Raw genomic sequence first — 27692 nt, forward strand, 5'->3', positions numbered from 1 at the left:
GAATTGTTATTCTGAACACCAGTGACAGAAAGGTTTAGTACGGTAACACGGATCCTATCCCTGGGGATTCAAGGGGTGTAGTCATTAAACGCCCAATGCTTTTGTCTGATTATTGCAATCTTAATTATCGAGGCAACCCCGCGCGGCGGATAGGGCCTTCGGTTGGATAATTGACTCTTGATGCAGGACGCGTGCCGGTCAAGACGTAATTTGGACACATTCCCCACTTCGATACTTAACAAGCACATCTTTATGGGTGACTTCGAGAGCACAAAGTAAGAAGGTCCCGACACAAATATATGGTTGTCAGTATAAGTCCTCATACCCAAGCCTAATTTTATTATAAGTGTTCTTTTAGTGTCAGCTTGATTTATGATCCGATACAAAGCTGGATTTAATTCTCTAACAAAACCTTGTTTGAGATCTTAGCTTACGGCTTCTTTGGATTGGAGGATTTTCACATGATTCTCACGGGATATCAAACCTTAGGATTGTTTCCTATGGAATGCATTTGGATCACGGGATTAGGTCACTAAAATTCCTAAGGATTGGGCCGCCAAGGTGCTGATTCCAGAGGAATTTACACATGAGGTCCGACCTATGGAGAAATTCCATAGGATTGGCTATGTCATGGCAATCAAATCCTCCATTTTTCCTATTCCTTTGTTTTGCAAATCCTGTGATCCAAAGAAGCCGTTAAAGTGCACCGTCCGCCCGTGGTTTCGATTACTTAGGGTCACCTCCGGGGAAAAAGGCGAGGATCCTTTCTGTTTCATTTCCGGGTCACCAAAGGAAGTAATCAATATATCTCATTGCAAGTGGCCCATATGCCAGTTTGGGTATTGGGGGTAGGTTATTATGACTACAAAAGCAACCCACCCTAATGATCTGAAAACTATTACAAGGGGTCCCCAGTAACTATTTACTGAGGACTGGAGATCTTATTTATCTTGTTAGGGCATCTTCAACGCGAACCCACAAAACGCATGCAAACGATCGGACCGACGTGTCCGGATGATGCAAGTCATCCAACACGATGCCTATCGATCCATGGACGCATCCGCGTGTTCAAATCCCTTAAACCGGACGCAAACCAGTTGAAGGTTTGCCAGAGTCCGGACGTCCGCCACGTACGTGTCTGACCGCCACGTCCCATCCAAAACCCTCTCGGCGTGAAGCGGTTGCCACGTATTCATGTTGGTCAGGCCGCACCAAAGCGGGCGTGACTCCACGACATTGATGTCGGTAAGTGATCGGACAACGTGACCCCTCACCCTTACGCCGTTAGAAGGGCCACTCGGATGATGATGACGGCACGGACGCGACGGAGGTGCCACCGGCCAGGCATACGAGGTCAGCGTCTATTACAGATTAGTTTAACTTTCTAAAGTTTTACTTTGGCTGACAAAATATTGTAATTACGGACCAAAGTTTGGGCAAGCATTTGATGGCCGCCTTCCGACAAATACTATGTCAATTATGTGGGCTGAGGTTAGAGATACCCCTACGTTCCATCTCCCGAAGTGATGAATACACTATTCGCGTCCTCGACAAATATGCCCATTTTGGGCTCCTCGCTGGACTATAACTGATTATCATGGAAGTAACAAATAATTGCAGTGATTCCCCGTCAAAGCCATGCCCGCTTGTGTCGACCGGTTAAAGACATGAGACACCAAATGGCTTGTGCAACAAATCGCCAACAAAAATGGAATGCGTCGTTTTATATTGCACCAAATCAAATTGGAGTAATACAATAACTATACCACAATACCAAATCAGGAGCAGAGACACAAAAGCAAAGGGAAAAAAGATGTCCTCAATCGAATAGAAGAAAGTCAAACAACAAAAGCGCACAGACATTCTGTTATACTGTTACAACATATGTATAATGGAACGCCACAACAAGAATAGAACAAAATTCATGTGCAAAATTTCATCAACTCTAGTGTAACACCGAAGATAGACAAGCGGATTCTGACATGAGCAGCTTGAGTTTAGAGTCAACCATTTTCTTGAACTCGGCTAGGACCTCATGTTCTGCTCCAACAATTCTTCTTACCACACCAGTAGAACTCCATGCTTCCAGAGACTGAGCAATTCGATCACCAAGCTCAGAGGCATGTGCTGCTGGTTTCTCTTCCAAGACTCTGAATGTCTGTCCTGGACCTTCATCGCCAGTTCCTTGCAAATATGACATTAAGATATCCAAACCTTGCTCCTCTAGACTCATCTGATCAGATAACCATTTTTGGACACTTCGGAGTGTTTCAATCAAGCACTGAACAGATCTTTGAATTCCTTGCAACTGAGGCATGTTTGGTCGCAGCGATGGGCCACTTTTCTTTTTCTTCTTTCCTTGCGGGGCCACCACTCTCATGCAGGACTGGATTATGATGAGATGCCAAGAAATGGGTTCTGTAACCATTTGCACTAATAGTGGAATTTTATTTCCAGGACAAGTCAGGATTCTATTGGCATCAGTCAGGTGCTCCTCTATGCAAATTTTCACTAAGCTGTCCACAATCTCCCAAGAACTTGGGCTGCTCGGATCAGTTCTGGGGATCACTGATTCATTTGACCACAAGTTCATTGCATTAATAAATACAGCAAAACTCATCCAGCTCACAATATCAGGAGCAAAATCCTGAAAATACAGTTGTCAGCAAGGTGCAGTTGATGGGTTAATCATGGTACTGCAGTTGTGCAGCAATAAGAGCAAGGAGTCGAAACTACTGTTTCAAATAATTAAAACATTTTCGCCATTTCAGTGAAGTGCAAAAAAGTTTATTTCCACAAAAGATGTAATTAACTTGTAGAAAAAGTCAAAGGGAAGCATCACATTAGGGCTTGAATTGATTGAACCATTCCATTCAGCATACCAGGAGCAACAGATTACATAATCTTAAAGGTACTGCCTTTGCGCTTTCAACAAAAAAAGGTATAAATACCAAGTACAGCTATTACAAGCAACACTGCTTTAGAATTCAAGATTTAGCTTTGGAAGAGCATGGAAAGAACCATGTGCTTTTTACTTTCTAACCGAAGCAAGATAATAGGCAGATAGTTAAATCATTCTTCAGATACAAAAAGACTGATGAAAAGAATAGGTGAACAATATCGGCAGGTTATTAGGAAAGTAAATACAAAAAGGTAACAAATATTCAGTTAATTCATACCTTCATAGACTTCTTGCCTGAAGATATACCAAGAATCATGCTTAGAGCATCATCCATGGAATAGCCAATAGTCCTAGCATATTTCTCAAGTAAGGTTTTCATTTCCCCAACAGTGATATCAGAAACAGACCCGTTGGGCTCAGTCTCCCTGAGGGAAGATACACAACCATGCATGGAAAGGTAAACAAGCTGGGGGACAAGACATTTTCTCTCAGCATCTCTCATCTTAGGGCCATCCTTCTCAGTAGATTTGTGCTTGCACTGCAATAAACATAAGAAAATTTTAGAGGGAAGGAATGATTTAGTTAACAGGCTGAAACAAATTTGTAGGGAACTTTTGCTTAGTGCCTAGTCGGATAGAAATATCACTTCTTGCATTTGTTGTAATATACATAGGAAGTGTTTATCATCTCTCCATGCAATGCACTGAGGAGGCGTCTGAACTGCCTCCAGGCCTTATCACTTCTTGCATTTGTTGTAATATACATAGGAAGTGTTTATCATCTCTCCATGCAATGCACCGAGGAGGCGACTGCAACTGCCTCCAGGCCTTATGGATTTTGGAGCCAATCGGAATTGTGGTGCAGAAGAAAGTGGGCTGGGTTTTTCAGCACGCACCGGTATCCACTCACTGGGCTAGGGATCATGTCGCCCATGGCAAGGGAACATAGCCACCACAACTAGGGATCGCCACAGGCCCATCGACATTATACAGGGTCGAATCGGCATTGGATGGCGCAACCGGTGGGCAGGCTGCATTGGTGAAGTAAAAAATACGCCATACGTTGGAGGGAGGTGGAGATGAGAAGAATGAAGAAGCATGTTGTTGAAAAAATAAAGTGTCCAGGCTAACGATGAAAAATAAATAAAAAATTGGCTTGGCACGTGGAAGGGTTATGTCACCTGCCACGCGGAGGTATACTAGGTTTTTAGATCATTCAGATAGTCAACTAGATGTCACACGGGTGATGCATATAATATTTTTCTTCAAAATATTAATTAAGTAATGCAATGAATGAAGGCGATAAGAAAGAAAATGTTTGAGCCGATGTAAATGAAGGTTCTAAAAAAATGACATACCACTTCGGCCCTAAAGCACGCAGGTGTCGAACTTTCATCAATTGGTTCTGTAAAATCACAAGTCCATAACAATAGTAAGAACTTTTGTGCTTCCAAGACCATAAATGACTCCAACAAAGACACAAAAATGGATGGAAAAAACTAACTACCAAGCATGCAACATAGTGAGTTCAAAATGGTGCTATTGTCAAGCACAAAACAGATAAGAAACTTTGCATAGCATGAGAAGCTACCTGAAAGAAAATTTACACTGGTTGTTGGTGTCCACCAAGGGCGTGCCTCGAGATCTTCATTAAAAGTTAAATGTTTCATGTTGTCTTCACTTGATAGATCAACCAAGCCTTCTCCATGATTCACATTTTCAAGAACAGACTGCAATTGGGGACAATTATCAGTATTGGTACGGGTTACATAAAAAATGAAAGGGCTTATCTCATAATTTTAGGTTTCCCGTTTTATAAGTCTCAATTTGATTGTTCCCCATCACATGTTCAGATTTTAAGGTGCAGTAAATCATTGCATGGAAGGATTAAGAGAAAATTCACCAATGCATGTACTTTATGCATGCATGCATTGCAATTAATGCATTGGTAAACACAATTTTTTGAGGAAAACGAGCACATTAATTGAGTACTTTTGCAAACTACAAAAATTATTCCACCACTCACCATATACCTTGGTTGGTGAGATTTTTGAATTGAGCCCTATAAACCTGAAAGGAGGTAGTACTATTTACTTGTACAAGAAAATATTAACGCCTACGAGATGATGTCCTGGTAGAATATCCATTTATAACAATAGAATTTTGTATACACGGTTCAAAATGGCTACAAGTTGGAAAAGAAAAACTAAATGTATTTCCTTCAACCATCGATGCATGCCGATAATTTTAATAAAACTACTTCCTGACATTGGGGTTTGAAATTCATAAGTTGCAACTAACCTCCACTTCCTCAAGAGACTCAGACTTCTGCTTCAGGCTCAGTATTACAGAATCAGATTTTACAGCAAGATACTGCATGGAGCGTTGCAAGCGATTTTTGAACTGCACAAATTCAATTACCTGGGCAACAATATCACAGAATAATGAGAAAATGCTGCAGAATATTTCTTTCGATAAGTAAACAACATAACTGGGGGGGGGGGGACCAAGCATATTTCCTTTTGGGGGACAAGTGACATGATCCAAGCTCCCAAAGACAAGCAGCATACTTATTTAACAAATAATGCAATAATTTAGATAAATATGGCATCAGCTTTGCAAGTATGTATTGTAGAGAAGAATTCTATAAAGTATAATACCCTAACATTGAGCTATACAAACTACTAGCTCTGTATCAAAATATAAGAAGTTTTTGTAGTTCAATTTGAACTGCAGAAACATCTTATATTTTGGTACGCAGGGAGTATAATCACACAAACTAAGCAACAAAAGACCATGAAAATTTTCACCCTAGATTCCAGTTTACATATCTGTTCTTGCTGGTGATAGGTACTACTTTTCAAGCCCTGGCTGTAACAGTGAGAACAAATAGTGGAAACTAAGTAGTAGTGCTCACCATCAGCGGGCAAATACAGATTACACCACTACTTTTATGTTGTACAGTGTAGTGAGAAGTAAAAAACTGTTGCTTACCTTTGAGTAAGTACGGTGCCTATATGCAAGACAGGTAAGATCAGCAGATTCTTTCAAATGATCATCCATGAACCTAAGATAATCCTTCACAAGACTGGCAGTTTGTTGCAAGAAAGGAGAACTCAACATCTGTGGCAAGATGTGGTGTGAGACGGATTCTAGAAGAATGTTTTTGACCTCCAGGCTTACATACCTGTATACAAGAATACAGGTCAGGATAAATAGATGAAACCCTGGTCTCATCAAACAACCTCGAGGAAACAAACAAAAACCACTAATGCCTGTAAGAAATAATTAGCAGATCAACATTCTACATAAACACAATTTATCATAAGAAAAGCGCATGGGATGGAACAAATGAATTTCTTGTGAAAGCACCTTTTTACCATGGAATTACCTAGGGGACAATGGTCCGCTACGGAGCACGTTCTAAATAGTGAGAGCACTGTTCAAAATAGATGTGCAGGGGGAAAGATTACCATCGATGTGCTAACGGAAGAGCTCCCAAGTAAGAGTACAGATGCACCAGAGTAATCTTGTATTGCCAGACATGCCTGAGCAGACGAGCAAAATTGATATTATCATTCAGCTACTAGTTAAATAAACAGGGATAATATGTTTTTCTTTCAAAACCATAACTTGATTGAATATGGTACTCCCTCCGTTCCTAAATATAAGTCTTTTTAAAAATTTCAATATGGACTACATACGGATGTATATAGACATATTTTAGAGTGTAGATTCACTCATTTTGCTCCGTATGTAGCCTATATTGGAATCTCTAAGAAGACTTATATTTAGGAACAGAGGGAGTAGTAACTATTTGACATTATCTTGGCTTCATAAAGTGGAACAAAAGCATTCATTTACCTATCTTTTGTATTTTTAGGCTTCATCAACAAGATAATATATTACCACAGGACATAGCAAATTTTAGATAGCCAATTCAGAGAAGGCATGAAAATTAGAAGAGAGAAAAAGAAATAGAGTTTGTGGCTAGTAGGATAAAATATAATGTCACTTTTGTACAAGTGTAGCAACAACGCTTGGACAATAATACTCCTATGCTTCAAATGTAACCATTTTAGTCAACTCGGTAGCTTAATTCAGTATGTCCTAAAAAGCTAATCCCTCTGTTCACAAATATAAGATGTTCTGGATGTTTCAATATGGACTATACATACTGAAATGAGTGAACAGACACACTAAAATGTGTCTATATACATCTGATTCACAAAAAAGTAATATCTTATGTTTGTGAGCGGAGGGAGTAGATATTTGGCTGACAATGAATCAACCACAGAACTCAATGATAAAAGATAGTGATAGACAAATGGATCTTCTAATCCCATGTTCCAACAGAAGATATGTGCATATCACAGTAGACTTACTTGCGAACAGTCAATCCAAACTCTAGCACCAAAACTGCTTCAAGTAAGTACCCCAAATTCCTTGTACGCCAAAAAAGCTGTTCCAAGACATCACGAGTATATTTTAGTGCTGTATTTAAAAGGGTAAATTTCGTTCAAGTACAAATTTAACAATTATCACAAACTCAATACTTATGAATAATTTCATAAACCTACAGATAGAACACATCACAAAACTACAGATTTAGGATTTTGTGAGTAAGCAATGTGGACCCAGCATAAGTGGAAATGCATCGCAAACATGTTTTGTGATACAACTGGCCCTAAATCAGCACTTCGGTAAACTTGGCCCACAAGTCTAGAGCTTTGTGATATAATTGGTTCCAAGTCTAGTTCTGTGAAATTGGTCAAGTATTGGGCAAGGCGATGGGCCCTGTATCCCCATTGAGGTGTGGAGAGGCCTCGGAGACATAGGATAGTATGGCTAACTAAGCTTTTCAACCTCATTTTTCGGGCAAACAAGATGCCGGAAGAATGGAGGCGGAGTATATTAGTGCCAATCTTCAAGAACAAGGAGGATGTTCAAAGTTGTACTAATTACCATGGAATTAAGTTGATGAGCCATACAATGAAGCTATCAGAGAGAGTCATTGAGCACCGCTTAAGAATGAAAAGCGTGACCAAAAATCAATTTGGTATCATGCCTGGGAGGTCGAGCATGGAAGCCATTTTGTTGGTACGACAACTGATGGAGATAAAGAGAGCAAAAGAAGGACCCGCATATGGTGTTCATTGACTTGGAGAAGACCCACAATAAGATACCGCGGAATGTCATGTGGTGGGCCTTGGAGAAACACAGAGTCCCAACGAAGTACATTACCCTCATAGAGGACATGTACCATAATGTTGTGACATGTGTTCAAACAAGTGATTGCGACACTGATAACTTTCCGATTAAAATAGAACTGCAGCAGGGGTCAGCTCTGAGCCCTTATCTTTTTGCTTTGGTGACGGATACACAAGGGAAAGACAAGGAGATATCCAATGGTGTATGGTCTTTGCAGATGATGTGGTGCTAGTCGATGATAGTCTGACGGGGGTTAATAGAAAGTTAGAGCTATGGAGGCAAACCTTAGAACTCTGTTTTTGAGTCGCCGACTAATCGCCAAGTCGTCGCGGCGTGGCTGGCTCGCGCAGGCGACTTGACTCAGGGAGCAAGTCGCGCGACTCGCGTGGCTCGCCGGTGACTTGGGGCGATTAGTCGCACGACTCGCTGGCTCGCGTGGCTTGCTGCTGTTGTATATGTGATCATGTGGGGACTGGGGAAGGAGGAGGACCGAAGGAAAGAGAGCGCAGGGTGGGCCATATATGTGCTCTGCTTAGATATAGTATATGAAAGAGAGCGCAGGGTGGGCTCTATATGTGCTCTGCTTAGATGTAGTATATTTTCTCTGTTGTATATGTGCTCTTCTGCTGCTGTATATCTATGTGCTCTGCTGCTCTATGTACTGTTGTGCCATGGCGACTTGGGGCGACTAATCAAGCCAAGTCGCTGACTCAAGCCAGCAAGCCACTAGCCGCAGCCTCGGCGACTTGGCTTGACTTGGCGACTTAAAAACCTTGCCTTAGAATCGAAAGGATTTAGGCTTAGTAGAACTAAAACCAAGTAAATGAGGTGTGGTTTTTCAATGCTATTAGGCACGAGGAGGTTAGCCTTGATGGGCAAGTGGTACCTCAAAAGGACACCTTTCAACATTTGGGGTCAATGCTGCATAAGGATGGGGATATAGGTGAAGATGTGAACCATCGAATCAAAGCCGGATGGATGAAGTGGCGCCAAGCTTCTGGTGTTCTCTGTGACAAGAGAGTGCCATAAAAGCTAAAAGGCGGGTTCTATAGGACGGCGATTCAACCCGCAATGTTGTATGTCACTGAGTGTTGGCCGACTAAAAGGCGAAATGTTCAACAGTTAGGTGTAGTGGAGATGCGCACGTTGAGATGGATGTGTGGCCACACAAGGGAGGATCGGGTCCGGAACAATGATATGCGGGATAGAGTTGGGATAGCACCGATTGAAGAGAAGCTTGTCCAACATCGTCTGAGATGGTTTGGGCATATTCAGCGCAAGCCTCGAGAAGCTCCGGTGGTGATAATGTCAAGAGATGTCGGGGTAGACCGAACTAGACATGGGAGGAGTCCATAAAGAGAGATCTGAAGACCTGGAGTATGAGTCCATAAAGAGAGATCTGAAGGACTGGAGTATGAGTCCATAAAGAGAGATCTGAACTTCTGAAGGACTGGAGTATCACCAAAGAACTAGCCATGGACAGGGGTGCATGGAAGCTAGCTATCCATGTGCCAGAACCATGAGTTAATTGCGAGATGTTATGGGTTTCAGCCCTAGCCTACCCCAACTTGTTTGGGACCAAGGCTTTGTCGTTGTTGTTGCTCTCTCGAAATAGGCTTTCGCCCCGCTTTATAAATAAAGCTGCTGACCAAGGCTTTGTCGTTGTTGTAGCTGCTGCTGCTATATTAAACTTGTCTTTTGTGTAATTTCTTATATTAATAAATGTAAAAAAGACACTGAGAAATGTGCAAGCAGCTGGATAATATAATTGTTCTGGAAAGTTCATGTAAAGAACATATAGCACAATCACGATGCATTGACCAGGAGGAAATAGGAATGCACTCTTCAAGCAGGTGGCAAATAACAGACTGCGGTACCGGATTATAAATTGCTAAAATGGACACTTCCCAGATCCTGTTTCTCTCGTACAAGTAATAATCAGCTACAGCTACATACCTGCACAAGAATATTGCTAGCCATAGACAGCAGTTCTTCTCCATGCATGCTTTCCTGAGGATCTAAGTCTCTTGAGAGAGGCAAGTTTTTGTAAAATGTCTCAACCATTCCTTTTGCAATGCGCTGAAGATCTGAATTGGCATGTCAATTTAAGGTATAAGAATAAATGGTTGGTTAACACAGCATAGTACAGCTTTTCAAATTAAGCAAACATATAGAAACACAATAATGTGATTTCTGGAGAAGGTGGACCTGTAGTTGACTTTGATAATAAAGTTCCCAAAAGTTCTTGAACCTTAAAAGTAGTTATTGTCAAACCCAATGCTTTTACTGAAACGGATGATGCATCAAAAGATCTGGAAATTGTATCTAGCAACTCCGTTATTTCATCACCCGATAGCATGTGGAGGTATATTTCAACATCTGACGATGAGCAAGACAAGTGACCAAATCTGCAAGGCCATACGCTGTTGTTAGCTACAAATTAGAGATGAATGTGAAAACATAGAAAGAACTATTATCAATATTTTCAAGAATGCAGATACAGATGGCGCCATGATGTAGTACCAGTAGATATAAAATTAGACATCTAAAACACAAGATTGCACAGACATGGACACACATGTACAAGGCACCGCATAACACGGTATGGGCTTGAAAAGCAAAACTTTTACCATTACAAGAAAATGGTGAGCTCACATGGATACAGTGTCATACATTTAAATATCAAAGTCAATAATATATGGAGTGTAATTTATAACTATTGACAGAATAGTTTAGCTTATACCCATGCTTTTGTAGCAACAGCATGGGTCATGTGTAATGGTGCCAACTATCAAATGAAAAAGAGAGAGGCATAGGTGAGGATGCATATTAGAAGGTACGGTACAATCTCCCAGTATTTTTGGATGGTTGCTTCTGATGCCAAGGAGGTGATAGTATGAATATGCCAGAATCTGTAGGAAACATAGCCTCTACCAATGTCTAAAGAGCACCAAACACAAAGTTTGATGAATCAGCAACACATGATAATAGAGAAGTGAATAGCAATAGAGAAATATCCAATTAACTTTCTATGAATATGCCCGAATCTGTAGGAAACATAGCCTCTACCAATGTCTAAAGAGCACCAAACACAAAGTTTGATGAATCAGCAACACATGATAATAGAGAAGTGAATAGCAATAGAGAAATATCCAATTAACTTTCTAGAAATTCAAAATGTGACTAATTAAATAAGCTTTCATAAATTATGTATATTGGACATCAAAATTTCAGAAGCAACAGAAACTGGCTTATTGCAAGCTGAAGACTGATCTCCATGCTTGCACGTGGTATAGAGTATAAAGAGATTCCAAATGGGCACAGAAACAGAAAGAAGATGCACCCCGACAGACCTGTGGAAATAGTTTACCAAAGCTTCCATAAACTTTGTTGAGTTTCCACTGAGGCGGTGTTGCCGTTCAATTTCAATATTGGCTAGATGAGGACCTCTAACAGAGTCACTGGAGTCATTTTTTTGTAGCTTTTGCACAAATAACAATGCACTTGCAAGGCGAGATTCGACCTACAAACATGTAATTTCAGTAAACCGGATGCATGTCACCAAAACAAGGTAAAAGAGAATTGCTTCAGGTGGAGGACGTACCACCTCCTCACTGAGAGAAGTCTTGTTCGAATCTACAGAGCAGGAAGAACAAGTATGTTCGCCAGTGGTTGGTTTAGGCAGCTTCACGTCACGCTCCAGCAGACAGCCTAAATAATGGAGAAAGGACTCCCAGTCATCAGGACTGCCCAGTCAAAAGAGAAAAGGACAATTATCAAAAACTAAACAGAAGAAAGCAGAAATTTCCAAAGGCTGAATGTATGGATAAAATATGCTGCGACAACTAGAGGAAGGAGGAAGATAAAAAAAAACATGAAAACGAAACAGTGAGTGGCATAGCAATGCTCCCTAATTGAGATATCAACATCAAAAGCTTGAAATTAAATAAAAACCACAGTAATTACAGGATTATCAAAATAGGTAAGTCCATACACATTTTCTAGGAAGCAAACAGAGCGTTCAGAAAGACAGGCCTGCCTTTGTACTTAGTAGCACATTTATGGTGTTACTCCCTCCTTTCCGGTTTAAAGGGCTCATCTCCAAAAAAAATCCATTATATTAGGTTCACTTACGAGTCCAATTGAGTTAAAGTGCTTTGAGTCTCACGCCACATTTAATTCATAGAGATGAGAGAGAGGGAATTAGTGGTCATGCATGCATCTTATTCTACATGCACCATGCAAGTCCAATCAGAGGGAGGGTGCTGCACTTATTGTTTCGGGAGTCGAACGTGTGGGAAATATTTCATTGGGCAGTTTTGTATCCACAAAACTCATGCCATCCACTCACCATCCACAAAACTCATGCCATCCAATTGAGTTAAAGTGCTTTGAGTCTCACTCCACATTTAATTCATAGAGATGAGAGAGAGGGAATTAGTGGTCATGTATGCATCTTATTCTACATGCACCATGCAAGTCCAATTAGAGGGAGGGTGCTGCACTTATTGTTCAGGAGTCAAACATGTGGGAAATATTTAATTGGGCAGTTTTGTATCCACAAAACTCATGCCATCCACTCACCATCTACCTTGGTTGATGAGATTTCAGATTTGAGCCCTCTAAACCGGAAGAGAGGGAGTAGTACGCACATCATTGAGTATGATCATGAAAAGAGTTGTTGGTACTGTGCTACTTCTTCCTATAAGCTGTTGAGTGAGAAATTTCTAAGTGGGTAGAGCACTACATGTCTTGGAACAAGTTGATAACGCATACTTAAGCAGTAATTGGTCAAAGGCAAACTAACAACTGAGAATGTAGAGTTAATGACAGAAAGCATTACCAAGATTCAAGAACCTTCTGATATATCTCAGAAGCAGCCACATAGTTACACGCTTGAGTAAGAAGGCGTCCCTGTCAACTTGAAGTCGGGTAAAATGTAAGTGGTTATCAATTTCATTACCAAGCATATTAGAAGGGGAGAGAAAAAAAGACTTAGAAGTTAGAAGTTAAAGTAACCTTTTGTACACATGTACAGATTGTAAGTGCTAGAGGTGCAACAGACATTAGATAACCACCAACAGGAACACTAAGGGCATAACGTTTTCACTAAAACCACAGTACAGGAAACTACTTTAACTGTATGCTCATCATAGTTTTCAGAAACTTGCCAGGTTCTGAACTAATTATGGTATTGCATAGTAATTCAATGCAGAAAGAAGAACAGAACAGCTGGTTTAGCTATCAACTCAGATATTGCTATGGTATACATGCAGAAAAGCACTCTAGCCTCTGCACTGAAGTTCAGTGTGATCACTGAGGTAGGAGAGCGCCACATTGCCATAATACTCTCGCCCACCCTGTTGCCCATTTAATGAACAGAAATAACCATAAGAAAGAATAAGTATGTAATAGTTCAGTCTATACTCTATACACTGGAAAATAATTTAAACGACGACGACGAGGAGAACGCCTTCCAGTCCCAAACAAGTTGGGGTAGGCTAGAGTTAAAACCCATAAGATATCGAAACCAAGTCATAGTTCTGGCACGTGGATAGCTAACTTCCACGCACACCTGTCCATGGCTAAATCTTTGGTGATATTCCAGTCCTTCAGATCCTCCCATTGTCAAGTTTGGTCTACCCCGACCTCTCTTGACATAAGAAAATAATGTAAAGTTACCATAAATTCCTCTTGATGATTATATAAAGATGATAAAACAAACTGTGACTTCTGACTGGTATCCAGATTCCAGATGAGTAGTAATCAAGACAAGACACTGTCAAATAAATGAATCTTGAAATTACCTGCAAACGAAGCTTGTCCTCCTCCCTTCCCATAAGAGACCCCAAGTCTCCAGATAGAACTTCCAAAGCAGCATCATACTTTGCCTGTTGTTCCAGAATTGAAACATAGAGAGAAAGTGCTGCAAGTAGTATAACCACGTTAAAAGAGAACAAATCTTGAGGAAAAAAAGATAACCTCATACATGGTGCATTTTAGGTAAGCAGGGATACCTTCTGGCTCATGTAAACTATGTGAACTTATGTGCTTTTTAAGCAATGCTTCAGCAAATGCTAACAATTTCTCACCTCCGCTGCTAAAATATGCCTGCCATGGGCAAAATGGAAGTCATATATAACATAATAGCACATATGGAATGCAAGGTAATCATAGCTAATAATGCTATATGCAAGCCCTCAACTTACATGTTCTAGCTAGTGCATGGCATAAGTATCGCTATTAAATATTGAATTGAATGTTTTCCAGATGCAAAAAAGGAGATCAGAGAAGGAATTAAACCCTTTAACGGTCGCGCAAGGAGCGAACAAGGAGCCTGTACACGTGTCGCTGTGTTACTGTGCAACGTACTATAGAAAGAAAATCGCTGGTAGGTCATCCCTCGCACCGGAAGATCTTTTTTTCTCTCGCTCCCTCTCATTTTCCCACCCCAACCTAGGGTTGCCGCCGCCACCGCCGCCCCCATCGCTCCTCTAGCGCTGCCCATCGGAGGACGGCCCACTTCTCCTCTGCTTCTTCTTTCACCCTGCTCCATCCCGACCAGCGCCACCCCCGCCCCTTTTCTCTCGTCGGCTATTGTCGATGAGCATGGCAGCGGCGGCGTTGAGAGCCTCATGGGGGACATCCAGGCAGATGAAGGAGTGGCGGCATGGATCTGGTGACGGTGGTGTCGGAGCTTGAGGCCGAGAGGACTTCGACCCTAGGCCCTCGCCGTCTGCCTCCTTTTCATCTTTTTTTGCTCGTGCTGCTCGTTATCTACATGGGTCGTCGACGAAGAAGTCAGGGAGGAGCGGATGCTATCTAGGGAGGTGGCTCGGACCAGATCGACCATGGCGATGGCATCGTTGACTCCCTGCTGGCCTTGCAGTTTTGCAATTTAGGTATCAAAGGAATTAGGTATTATCAGCATGAATACTATTTACACAGTCTGTTCTTTTATTTAGATTGACCGTCTTTGAAGTAATTGACATGTAGACTGCTGCAAAATGAATCAGTAATGTTTAAATTAACTTTAAAAACTTGCCAGGTTGGATATATCTTTGTCAGATATTTATATCATTGTTTTTCTTCTGTTCATTTGTTGGGTAGGGCCGAGACCAGTGGGTTCATTGCTAGGGGCTATTGTATTTGTCTTGCTACCGACTGTAGATGTGATCACTGATTCTCATTGACTGTAGTTGTAGTTTCAGAAGTAGGATGGCTAGCAGTCATCATATATTGGTTAAGTTGCATTTGTTTTGGGTACAACAAGATGATGATCAAGAGAATCCCGATGAAAAGCATCATGCTGATTCTGATGTGGAAATAGATGATGCCAAGCCTTTGGAGGAATCTGAAAGGTGTTTTTTTCATTTGGTTCCTTAGTCGTTCAAGTGATTGTTTATAGCAATACCATGTGTTCTGATGCATGCCATTCTGTTGTAGGAGAAGCAATACTCAAGAGTGCGAGAGTTGACAGAGAATGTGCGAGAGTTAAGCAGTATTGTAGTAGATCACATTTCAGGGATACCATTGATTTATTTTGCTCTTCTTACTTTTATTAGATAGGCCACATTCTTTTTCTTTTACTCATGCCTTTGTTGCTGACGGTGCTGTTGTGTAAATTCAACATTGATGTTTAGTGTTATGACATGGTTTACACAAGCTGAAATTTTGATCCCTTGGATGTTGCAGGTGCTGACAATCTAATTCCGATGGAACTGGCCCTTAAAATTACAACCAAGATTACAGTTGGTATGAGTTACTTGCTGAGAGTCAGAAATTACAACCAAGATTTTGTAACACGACTTTTAAACCAAGGTTTGTTTCTTTCTTCTGTTTATCTTTTTGAATTACATTGATCCTATTTGTTTATGTAATTCTCAATAGCTGCACCTATATTAACCCTATATTAACTAAAAAACTCCACCGTACAATTTCTATCGCTTTATTGGTTTCTTTTCGATGAAATGAAATTGAGGGCGAAAGCTCCTCAATTAGGAAAAGAAAATGGCCCGTGGAAAAATAAGGAGATTCGTAAAACTTATGTCCGGGGAAGGTTTAGTGTACAATGTTTCTTGAGATATTGTGACATTGCTTCTTGCACTGCAGCGAAGCCCAAAGCAGACTTTTGTGTGTGCAAATAGTGTGATATGAAAAGTTGTGCTAAGAAAAATTACTGGATGATCTGAACTCTTATAACATAGCATTTGTACGTATGTCTACACATATGACTTACCTTTCTTCTCGATTAATGTATTTGAACCTCAAATCCTAATGTTATAGGAGTATATGCTAATCTCCTAAAAAACTATCATTTCTAAATCAAATCTCTTTGGACTAAGACCGAGGGTAAAAGAAGGTAGCCTAATATGTTAAAAAAGATTGCAATGCACAAGCACGACTTATCTTGTGTCTCTGGCTACATGAAATCGATCAGCTAGCTAGCTTAGACTGCTGTGTATAACTGTGGTCCAAGTATCAATCAATCTACTCGACGATCTAAGCTCCCGTGCGTGTCATTGTGTTCCCAGCCAGCGCTGATTGTTTGTATGTGTACGTGCACTATCCGATAGGACCGAACGTCTAGAACTATCTAATGTATAGGCTGCCTCTTGTTGCACTAGAACAATACTCAATGATTGAAGAGATCAAAGGCAGAGTAGTCGACCTTCCTAGGTGGTAATTTTGATTTCGTAGTTGCGGAAGAGATGGAGGAATGATGGGTGATGAGGGTAGGAAGAAGATGGACTCAAGCAAAGGTTTCTCAGTTTACAAAAAAGAGGCTGAGACCTCTTTTTTAGATACAGCAAAAGAACCATGGTTTTAGATATGCTGCAGTTTGTAAAACTAAAGTATTTGTCGAAGCCAAACACGTCAAAGTATTTAAAACTGGGATTTCTACAAAAAAAACATGGTATTATCCTAAAACTCCAAAAATACTAAGCAGCCAAACGCAACCTTAGTTTTCTGAATTCCATAGGACGCTTATGATAAAGAAAACTATGCCCTTAGCCTTTATAGATTGCTTTAAATTTCATTATGCAGTTTTTGCTTGGATCACGTTTTTGTGCTTTATTAGGCACTTTATGTTGTGGTGTTCTATATTAGACTGTTCAGATTATTTTTCTAGGCAGTGTACAGATGTGGATTGGACTGTACTTACTGCTTACCATCTTCTATATCACCCTAACATACTTTTGTTCAGGATGGGATCGTACTTCATCCTTCACGTAGTTTATAAAATGAAGGAGCTGTAGTTTGGCTAACCTGAAGCAGTTTTCTTTAGGTGAACCAGTAACTTGATGGTGCTAACTGGGATGTATGATTGCGTCTTTTACAGAGATTTTTCATCTTAGATGCTACCGACATGAGCTGGTAATGTCGTGCTACCATGGAGAAAACATAGCTAGGTATGATTCTACCGTCTCACTTTCTTTGGTTGGCGAGTCAAAATGCCCATGTTTGCTAATCCCCATATGAGCTACAGATTATATTTATAGGTTTCCATGTTAATGCCTACAGGTTTGCTACTGAGTTTAGCGGTTAACTCTCCTGCTTTACTCCAATGGTTACCTCTACAGGGCGCTCCCCGGCCTGGAGCTCTGCTACTCCATGACGCGGAGGTTCCTCGACAAGCAGACGGCGGTGGTCGGGCAGGTGTAGCCCGCGGCAGCGCTGCCCATCCTGGACTGGAAGATCTCCGTTCCTGGTAATACTTGTTTCCTGTACACCTGCTTTTTTATTTTGGTAAGGTTTCATTTTTCGGGTGGTGCCAACGGTGGAACTTTGTTCTTGTTATTTGGTGTGCGGGCTCTCTGATTTTGAGATGACTAGAGGTAAACTTCAGTTCAGAGTATTAGATTGTTTGGTTTAATTAAGTCAGTGGGTGAGGGGTTTCATGTTTAGATTTCAGTGTAGTATAGTAGTATCCTGAATTCTTATGCTGTAATGTGAATTCTAAAGATATAAGAAATCCATGCAGAATATTTTGCTGTTTGCACCAAACAATATGCATCCAAGTTACTTCAATAATGGGGAATTATGTAACCAGTAGTACGCGACATTTTATATGAATGTATGATTTTGATCATTCATGTTCCCTCCGAATCTTGCTTATTAACAACACTTTTCTCAGTTTGTTCCATGTATATAGTGTATTAGACTACTGTTCACTATCTATCAATCCTATCTTCATGTACCTGTGTGTGTTTGGTACAGTACTTGATCTCTTATGATTTAGGGAGCTCTTCAGAATCTGAGAAGAAATTGATGTAAGATTTATTTTCCTATTCTTGGAAACTCATGCTATGGAGAATCATAATGATATTCTCATTGTACAGGCGGTGCAAGGTCTAACATGATTGTGCTGATGCTCTCTCCTTTGTAGAGGACCATCCCGATGTCTGGGTTTCGGCATGGTGGTGAGGTGCCTGAGGTCATGGCTGTGAGTCAGGAACCTCTTATTGAGCGTGCTTCATGGTGGTGACGTATGTCTCGATGATAGTCCAGTTTGATAAAATGCCAATAGGAGCAGGTCTGTGAAGCCAATAGGAGCCGGTCAGTAAACTAGTGATGCAGTCTCACTGTTCATCGTCTCTAGACGCACCTATATGATCCATGTATCTAGTTTCTCTCCAAAACTTGTGATGCCTGCGTTGTGATGATCCGAGTAACTCTGCCTCTATTTTGGAGATCGCCCATCTTTTGGAGACCGCTGAACTTTGATTTGAACCGCTGAATGTGTCTTTGTGATCAGTCATCCACTTTGTAAGATTGTCAATTCTCTGTTAAGCTATCAGCATAGATGAAACTACTTGCTTGCTCTGCTTTATGAATGAACACTCTTCTACTGCAGTTCTATTCTCTATATTATATTTTTAACCATTGTCGCTCATTCGAACTGTCGACACGTTAACAAATGCGCTAGCTTGATTAGTGCGCACTGTACCGCCTCAGGTGGCGCCCCAGCCACTAGTAGGCTAGTGCAAATGTGCAATAACGTTTCACACCGAAGACTTCAAAGAATTAGGTTCACTTGCAGTGTATGCTTGGATTGTGACCAAAGTGTCACCTGCCAAAAGTTTGGCTATTGAGTATTGACCAAAAAATTAGTCTATGTATGGATGGTTGCCTATTTTTTTGGCATGCCAATGCTCTTTTGTGAACTTTAGTTCATTCTACTCCCTCCGTTCCTAAATATAAGTCTTTTTAGACATTTCAAATGGACTACAACATACGGATGTATGTAAACATATTTTAGAGTGTAGATTCACTCATTTTGCTCCGTATATAGTCATTTGTTGGAATCTCTAAAAAGACTTATATTTAGGAACGGAGGGAGTACTTCCTAATGTTGGCCAACTCATTGACAAACAAAACCTCAACCAAAGTTTTGGCTAGCCAATGTTTTGGTAGGGCAACCTTGGGCATAAACCAAACACAACTTGTATACTTCCTGTGATGCAATATCGCATTGCATCAGATGGATAATTCGTACCTAGAGCATTCATGCATCGTATCTATTTCGTCAATTATCAGAGTAGTACAAAAAATAGTGCCTACACTATAACAAGTCACTAGATTGCATCCAATGGACAAATGCATCACACCTAACAAAACTAGGATGTTGCCCAAAATTTACAGTGGTTTTGTAATCTACAAGAATTGATAGGTCAGCCCTCAGATGAAGTCCAGAGACCAGTAGCAATTTTTCCTATCTTCCACTTCCGTTTATGTCCTGCGTGCTCCCAATCCCTCTCAGTATTATTTTCCTGCCCACTCTCTTCAGTAAATCAGTGAATGCTATACATACAGTGTCCCTCAGTATTATTTTCCCCTCCCACTATCTTCAGCATATCTATACACACAGAGTGCTCCCAATCCCTCACAGTATTTCTCCCCATCCACTATCTTCAGTGAATGCTATACAAAAACACAGTGTATAAGCGTGTATCATTCATCCCTCCCTCCCCTATAAAAGGTGGTTTTTAGAGATTGGCAGCTCCAGAATCTAATACATAGATTACAAAAGAATGTATCTTTTAGACAGGTTAACCGCAATCCGTTTCAACCATCACAAGATCTTCTTAACAAGAGTCCTGCTTCATTTTGCATAAGTTTACTCAAACGGTCATAGTGTTCTCTTTTTCAGCTTTGTTCAGTAAGGTCATACATTTTAATCGAGTAATGCATGTGTGATCAATGAAAATACAATTCCACGTATGAACCAACAAGATATATTACTCCAATAATATTTGTTAGTTCCAATAATATATTTCCATTTGTTCTACTAGCAGTTCCTAGTTATTCCACTGATACTTCTATTTCTTCCACCAGATATCGTCAGAATCGTTACACTGACATTGTTTATTTGTTAGACTAATAATTTGTATTTGCTCCACTAATATTCTATTATGAAGTATGTGCTCTAGTAGTACATTCTGAATTGCATCCACGTGGTACCTTCTATTATTGTACTGAAGCATCTTCCAATTGCTCCCATAGTACATTTCTTTTATTCTCCCGTCACATTTATACTGAAAAAGCTTCACGCAAGAAGTATTTCCCTCTATTATACTTGATTTTCAAATATGGTGTTCGTTTTGGAAGAAAGAAAATCCAAAACTAGAAGTCGCTCAAAAGTGGGAAGCCGAACGACGGAATGATATCAACTGCTTGAATGCTGTATATGGCCTCCCTATCCTCTGTCCAATTACCAAACCCTAGAACCATCACTCCATCAGCTTGTCCATACATCCATAGGAGTCATGACAATGCATTGTTTTCATGTAGAGATTTCTTAATTTCCAGTGAGCAAGAAAATGATAGTGTGCCATTACAATTGCTTCAACTAAAATTGCGAATGCAGAACTTGTAACTCATGGATGTATGATGAACCTACCTGCAGTTGAATGCTGCAGACTGCCCAAAGCAAAAACCTTTCTTCTCCTACAGTTTTGTACATTCTAAGCGCTGTCTGCAAAACATATTAAGGTGGGAGGATCAAGAACTGAACAAGGGAACACAGAGAATTCAAATTGAGCAACTAGCAAATTACCATCATACCTGTTGTTGCTTCACATATGAGTACTCTCTGACATAGCAATTAAAGAGTCCCATCATTAATTCCAAGTTATTAGGGTATTTTGTACAAGCATACTCATAGCATGAAGTTGCAAGGTCCACTGGCAGAAATATAATCAGTCACATTATAATTTAGAAAAATGGTGACGTCAAACAGATAAGGCAAACAGTGAAGTATAAACATACATCTCTCAAGCCTTTGAAACACTATCTGTAGTGTGCTAAGGGTGAGATCGTCAAAATGGAAAATGTTATTCGAGTACAATAGCTCCTTGGCTTCCAAACAGACACTCAGTGCTTCATCAGGCTTTCCCATCCTTTCCAAAGTAAGAGCCTTGAGAGCCTGAAATTAGATAATTAAACAGTGTCATTTAATCGCATTCTAAATACAGCCAACATAAAGTCATTAGTTCGTATCAAAACTGAGTTGATCATGTTGACTCAAAACGGTAGCAGCATGAAAACGGTGGTTCTGTTACAAGATCTTCAACAGATAAAAAGGAATAAGTCAAGGCCATGCTAACTGAAACTGTCACACAAAACAAATACAGCATGTCAGATTTTCAAGGTCCAAGCTGATTTGAGAGACAGCTCTACAATACTACAGACAATATACATCCCTAAATGTCTAAGGAAGAGCTTAGTATCCTAACTTTAATAGCATTATATCATAAAGTACAAACAATGCCTAATCTTAAGTTTCTGAACTAATTGATTTGCTACCACAGCCCAAGAGTTAGTATCTTGCCACCTGCTGGAACCAAGGCATTGGCTTCACTTCTGGGGCTAAGCTTGACAAAAGCGAATGGCCAAGTTTAAACTAAATGGCATGCTATGTGACACTTATGAGCTAAGCAAGTAAAAGCCCGTTCATCTGGGATAGGACCCCTGTAGTTCTCTTAACAAAATATCTTTGTCCCCTACCTCTCTAGCTTCAATGGAAGTTCCATCAGTCCACAATACCCATTTACTTCTATATATCACCTCATTCCCACCATATCCTCTCCTCCCATCCAACTTGATACACAGCAATCTAGGAAACTTTTGCTAGGGAGAGGAATTGAAGGCCTTCAAATAAATCCACTGTGAATTAGACGGCTCAGCTTAATGGGAGTGGCTTCAGAATGCCAGTAGTTCCACACGTTAGTCTGAGCAGTTTGTTTCCTAGGATTGCCACAACCTCTTCCTACCAGACCCCTCAATAAGAAGCCTCCTACTAAAAGTCTTTAAATCAGTATCAACAGCTCAAGCAAGTTAGTATGAGCTAGAACTAACAAGCAATTCAGCACAATGCACAACAAGCCATCTAGCTTCCATCGACGCAACTGGTACGTCGATCCGTTTGATTAAAAAGACACAGGACGCTCCAAATATAAGCATCGAAACAACCCACACCCATTTTCCAAGCCAGATTCATCAAACCGTGACGGGAACTACAGAAAAATGGGGACGAGGAGGACCGAGGGAACTCACGAGGGCGTAGGGTGAGGTGGGGTGCTTGGCGAGGAGCGCGGTGCAGAGCTTGAGCGCGGACTTGTACTGTCGCGAGTCGACGGCGTCCCAGATCGGCCGCACCCGCCGCTCCGGGATTCCGCCGGCGAGCCCGAACTTGCTGGCCATGTCAGCCGGCCCTCGCGATCTAGGGTTAGGGTTTTGAGCGGCGGGGGGTGGAGCGGGTGGGAGCGGGAGGAGGAAGAAGGGGAGAGCCGCGGAGGCACAGCGCGGAAGGGTTTATCGAGTCGGGGTGTGACGGCGGCGCGGCTCGTGCGCAGGGCGACCCGAGTGGGCACGTCCGAGGAAGGAGCGTGGCCAGGGTGGACCGTCGATGGCAGGATGGGCGGCGTAGGTTCGTCTGCCGTGTGAGACTGAGCAGTAACCCTATTAGGGAGGTTGCCGAGTTCTGGACCGTTGAATTCCGGGTGGGCGGTGTGGATCGACGGAGAGAGAAAACGGTGCCTGGGCCTTGCACCAGACCGGCAGAACCGGATGAGAAGTGACGATATGGTGGTCGGACTATTGGTGCCGTTTGGCCCCACAGCAGAGCCTAGAGTGATACTCCCTCATTTCTATAACGTAGTGCATATAGATTTTCTACAAAGTCAAACTTTATAAGCTTTGACCAAGTTTATAAAAAAAATTATTTATATCTACAATACCAAACGTATATAATATGAAAGTATGTCTTATGATGTATCTAAGCATGTGTATTTGGTATTCTAGATGTATATGATTTTCTCTACAAACTTGGTCAAAGTTTATAAAGTTTGACTTTTAGAAAAATCTATATGCGCTACATTATGGAGCAGAGGGAGTACCCCCTCCGTCCGGAAATACTTGTCCGAGGAATGGATATATCTAGATGTATTTAGATATATCCATTCCTCGGATAAGTATTACCGGACGGAGGGAGTAAAAGGGGCACGTTGATTTTCTATTTTTGTTATTTTGAACACACTCTGCCCTACGGCACTCTGGAATGAAAAATTATTGTGTACCGGGGGAAAGGAGATCCTGCTCAAGGCGATGATCCAAGCCATACCCACCTATGCAATGTCGATCTTTAAAATTCCTATAAAAAATTGTGAAGGAATCATTGACGCGATAGCGCATTTCTGGTGGGGAGACGAGAAGAACCAGAAAAGGATGCACTGGATGTCCTGGTGGAAAATGTGCGTACCAAAAAATCAAGGAGAGATGGGTTTCCGCGATATTCATTGTTTCAATTTGGCTTTGCTCGCGAAACAGGCATGGCGTCTTCTGGAGAATCCTAATTCCTTGTGTGTTTCTGTCCTAAGGGCAAAGTACTACCCCGATGGTGATTTGTTGAACACTAAGCTGAGAAAAGGCTCCTCTTTTACATGGCAAAGTATTATGGCAGGTACAAATTCCCTGAAACGAGGTCATATTTGGCGAGTGGGGAATGGACAAAAAATTAACATATGAGAAGATGCCTGGATCCCAAATTGTGCCACTAGGAAAGTTGTAACGCCTAAGGGGGGACATCTGTTAACTAAGGTAGGTGATCTCATTGATCCTGCTCCAATAATTGGGATGAAGGCCTAATTAGACAAACTATGTGGCTCATTGATGTACAGCGGATTCTTTCAATTCCACTCTCGCAACATGATATGCTAGATTTCATTGCTTGGAGTTGTACGAAAAATGGTATGTTCTCGGTTCAGTCAGCTTATTCCGTGGAGTGGGACCATTAGTATGGCAACAAATTAAAATACTCTAATGGGATGGGGCGAACCACATTTAACCCTATTTGGAACAAGATATGGAAGTTATCTTGTCCAGCAAAAGTTAAAAAAATTATATGGGGTACACTACATGGAACACTCCCATGTCGGGTTACGCTCGCTAATAGACATATGAAGGTCTCGCCCATTTGTCCCACTTGCTCTGAGGGCTTAGAAGATATGAAGCATATGCTCTTCCGGTGTAGTAAAGCAAAGGAGGTTTGGGAAAGGCTGGGGATGAATGATATTATTGATAAAGCTTACGAGATTGACCGTGCTAGAGAGGCGGTATTGGAGTACTTACTACTTCTTTTGGACCAAGATTTCAGGATATTGGGTTACCACAATGTGCGTGAGATGATTGATGTCTCAGCATGGTATTTATGGTGGGAAAGAAGGAAGTTGGTGCACAAGAAGAAAACTCAAAATGCACTTCAGGTTTCAATGGGGGTTCTAACCCTTACCACAAACTTCGTAATGCATCGTCTCCCAAGGCATCCACGAAGAAGGAGGGATGGTCTTGTTCCCCCCAGAGGTTTTGTGAAACTTAACGTTGATGCTTATTTTGACCATGACCTGCTTAAGGGAACGATGGGGGCGGTCGTGAGAGACGATAGAGGCAGGTTTATTGCTGGAGGGAATGAGAAGTTTGACTATTGTGCATATGTGTTGATGGCGGAAGCTTTAACACTCAAGTTTGGTCTAACACTGGCGCAAAGGGCGGGATGTAATCGCCTTATTATTAATTCAGACAACATGCATGTAGGTGATTGATACTATGCGGGATGGAGGACAGTCTGCGGGCGCGGCAGCAGCAATCTTTGACAATTGTTTTCATTTTGCATGTGATTTCATTACTACTAAACTCGAACATTGTAATAAAGAAGCAAATAAAGTAGCTCATGAGCTTGCTAGATTAACTAGATCTTCTTTGATTTCTGTTTGGTTTGAGGAACCGTTAAATGAAATTGTAATGCTTCTCACAAGCGATGTACTACTTATCTCTAATGAATAAAGCTTCGGTGTTTTTTCAAAAAAAAGGCTAAGAACTTTCTTTTTCGAGAAAATGCAAAGGACCTTTGTGTTTCGTTGCACTGAATGGAGAAGTTTAAAATCCCTCGAAAGAACTAACTAACTCATGAATCTCACGTAAAATATGGAACGCAATTGATTGTTCGGAGTTTGATTCCTAGAGTAACGGGACTTCTTTGCAATCAGTCTCCACGTGCATCTTTTGTACCAAAAAACAAATGGCATCTGTGCAAGCAAGTAGCTCAACTGATAAAGGATTCACAACATGGTCATACCTTGCTCCCGCTATTGGGAATCGTTGCATAGAAAACAAAAAAAATTCTACGCACACGCAATGATCTATTCATGGAGATGCATAGCAACGAGGGGGAGAGTGTGTCTACGTACCCTCATAGACCGTAAGCGGAAGCGTTTCTCAACGCGGTTGATGTAGTCGAACTTCTTCGATCTTCAACCGATCAAGTACCGAACGCACGACACGTCCGCGTTCTACACACGTTCAGCTCGGTGACGTCCCTCGCCTTCTTGATCCAGCAAGACGTCGAGGTAGTAGATGAGTTCCATCAGCACGACGTCGTGGCGATGGTGATGGTGAAGTGATCCTCGCAGGGCTCCGCCTAAGCACTACGAAAATATGACCGAGGGTGTAAACGGTGGAGGGGGGCGCCGCACACGGCTAGGCAATTGTCTGGGTGTGCTAGGCGCCCCCTCCTCATATATATATATATATATATGTGTGTGTGTGTGTGTGTGGGAGGGAGAGGGGAGAGGCCAAGGGGCGCCCCAGGTAGGTCAACTTGGGCTCCTGCCCTTGGCCGCGCCCCCCTGCCATGTTTGTCGGAGGGGGAAGGAAAGGGCAGGGGGAGGCCGAATCCCCCCTTTCCTTTCTCTTCCCCTCTTTCCTTCTCCCCCTGGTTCCACCCATATGGGGGGCGCACCAGCCCCCGGTGGCTAGTGTGTTTCCCCTCTTGGCCCATAAGGCCCATATCTTTTTCTCGGGGTGCCCGAAACCCCTTCCGGTGACCCGATATGTACCCGGTACCCACCGGAACACTTCTGGTGTCCGAATACTATCGTCCTATATATCAATCTTTACCTCTCAACCATTTCGAGACTCCTCGTAATGTCCATATTCTCATCCGGGACTCCGAACAACATTCGGTCACCAAATCACATAAGTCATATAATATTATACCGTCATCGAATGTTAAGCGTGCGGACCCTACGGGTTCGAGAACTATGTAGACATGACCGAGACACCTCTCCGGTCAATAACCAATAGCGGAACCTGTATGCCCATATTGGCTCCTACATATTCTACGAAGATCTTTATCGGTCGAACCGTTATGACAACATACGTTATTCCCTTTGTCTATCGGTATGTTACTTGCCTGAGATTCGATCATGGGTATCTTCATACCTAGTTCAATCTCGTTATCGGCAAGTCTCGTTACTCGTTCCGCAATACATCACCTCGTGACCAACTCTTTAGTCGTTTGCTTGCAAGCTTATGATGTGTATTACCGAGAGGGCCCAGATATACCTCTCCGATACTCGGAGTGACAAATCCTAATCTTGATCTATGCCAACTCAACAAACACCTTCGGGGATACCTGTAGAGCATCTTTATAATCACCTAGTTACGTTGTGATGTTTGATAGCACACAAGGCATTCCTCCGGTATCCGGGAGTTGCATAATATCATAGTCGAAGGAATATGTATTTGACATGAAGAAAGCAATAGCAATAAAACTGAACGATCATAATGCTAAGCTAACGGACGGGTCTTGTGACGCCCCCGATTCAATCGTACACTAATCATGCACGCAAATGTGTACGATCAAGATCAGGGACTCACGGGAAGATATCACAACACAACTCTACAACATAAATAAGTCATACAAGCATCATAATACAAGCCAGGGGCCTCGAGGGCTCGAATACAAGTGCTCGATCATAGACGAGTCAGCGGAAGCAACAATATCTGAGTACAGACATAAGTTAAACAAGTTTGCCTTAAGAAGGCTAGCACAAACTGGGATATAGATCGAAAGAGGCGCAGGCCTCCTGCTTGGGATCCTCCTAAACTACTCCTGGCTGTCGTCAGCGGCCTGCACGTAGTAGTAGGCACCTCCGGTGTAGTAGGAGTCGTCGTCGACGGTGGCGTCTGGCTCCAGGGCTCCAGCATCTGATTGCGACAACCAGGTAAAAGGAAAGGGG

General features: G+C 41.7%; 1 protein-coding gene and 1 long non-coding RNA gene across 8 annotated transcripts; one reads left to right on the forward strand and one right to left on the reverse strand.

The window, feature by feature from the left end:
• Window positions 1–1705: 1705 nt before the first annotated feature.
• Window positions 1706–22965, reverse strand: LOC123181524 (N-terminal acetyltransferase B complex auxiliary subunit NAA25). Of its 2 annotated transcripts, none has more exons than XM_044593805.1 (19): window positions 22672–22965; window positions 21385–21541; window positions 21181–21299; window positions 21017–21091; window positions 14130–14223; window positions 13920–14038; window positions 12956–13026; window positions 11720–11858; window positions 11466–11635; window positions 10321–10520; window positions 10069–10199; window positions 7287–7363; window positions 6375–6449; window positions 5896–6088; window positions 5203–5322; window positions 4493–4631; window positions 4260–4306; window positions 3180–3440; window positions 1706–2647 (listed from the first exon to the last, which is right to left on the reverse strand). In XM_044593805.1, the coding sequence occupies exons 1-19, from the start codon at window positions 22816–22818 to the stop codon at window positions 1946–1948; spliced, it is 3036 nt and encodes a 1011-aa protein (XP_044449740.1). In that variant the 5' UTR covers window positions 22819–22965; the 3' UTR covers window positions 1706–1945. The 2 variants fall into 2 exon arrangements, with proteins under 2 accessions (XP_044449740.1, XP_044449738.1); XM_044593803.1 differs by having other exon boundaries at window positions 11717–11858.
• LOC123181525 (uncharacterized) lies at window positions 14806–18632 on the forward strand. 6 transcript variants are annotated; one of them, XR_006491754.1, is made up of 6 exons: window positions 14808–15473; window positions 15559–15933; window positions 17456–17525; window positions 17697–17824; window positions 18334–18386; window positions 18503–18607. It is a non-coding gene; the product is annotated as an uncharacterized lncRNA (long non-coding RNA). The 6 variants fall into 6 exon arrangements; XR_006491757.1 differs by lacking the exons at window positions 18334–18386; window positions 18503–18607 and having other exon boundaries at window positions 14806–15014; window positions 15386–15473; window positions 17697–18159; XR_006491755.1 differs by lacking the exon at window positions 18334–18386 and having other exon boundaries at window positions 14810–15473; window positions 18503–18632.
• Window positions 22966–27692: the final 4727 nt, after the last annotated feature.

Source organism: Triticum aestivum, chromosome 1D (assembly GCF_018294505.1).
Source record: "Triticum aestivum cultivar Chinese Spring chromosome 1D, IWGSC CS RefSeq v2.1, whole genome shotgun sequence".
NCBI classification, from domain to species: domain Eukaryota; kingdom Viridiplantae; phylum Streptophyta; class Magnoliopsida; order Poales; family Poaceae; genus Triticum; species Triticum aestivum.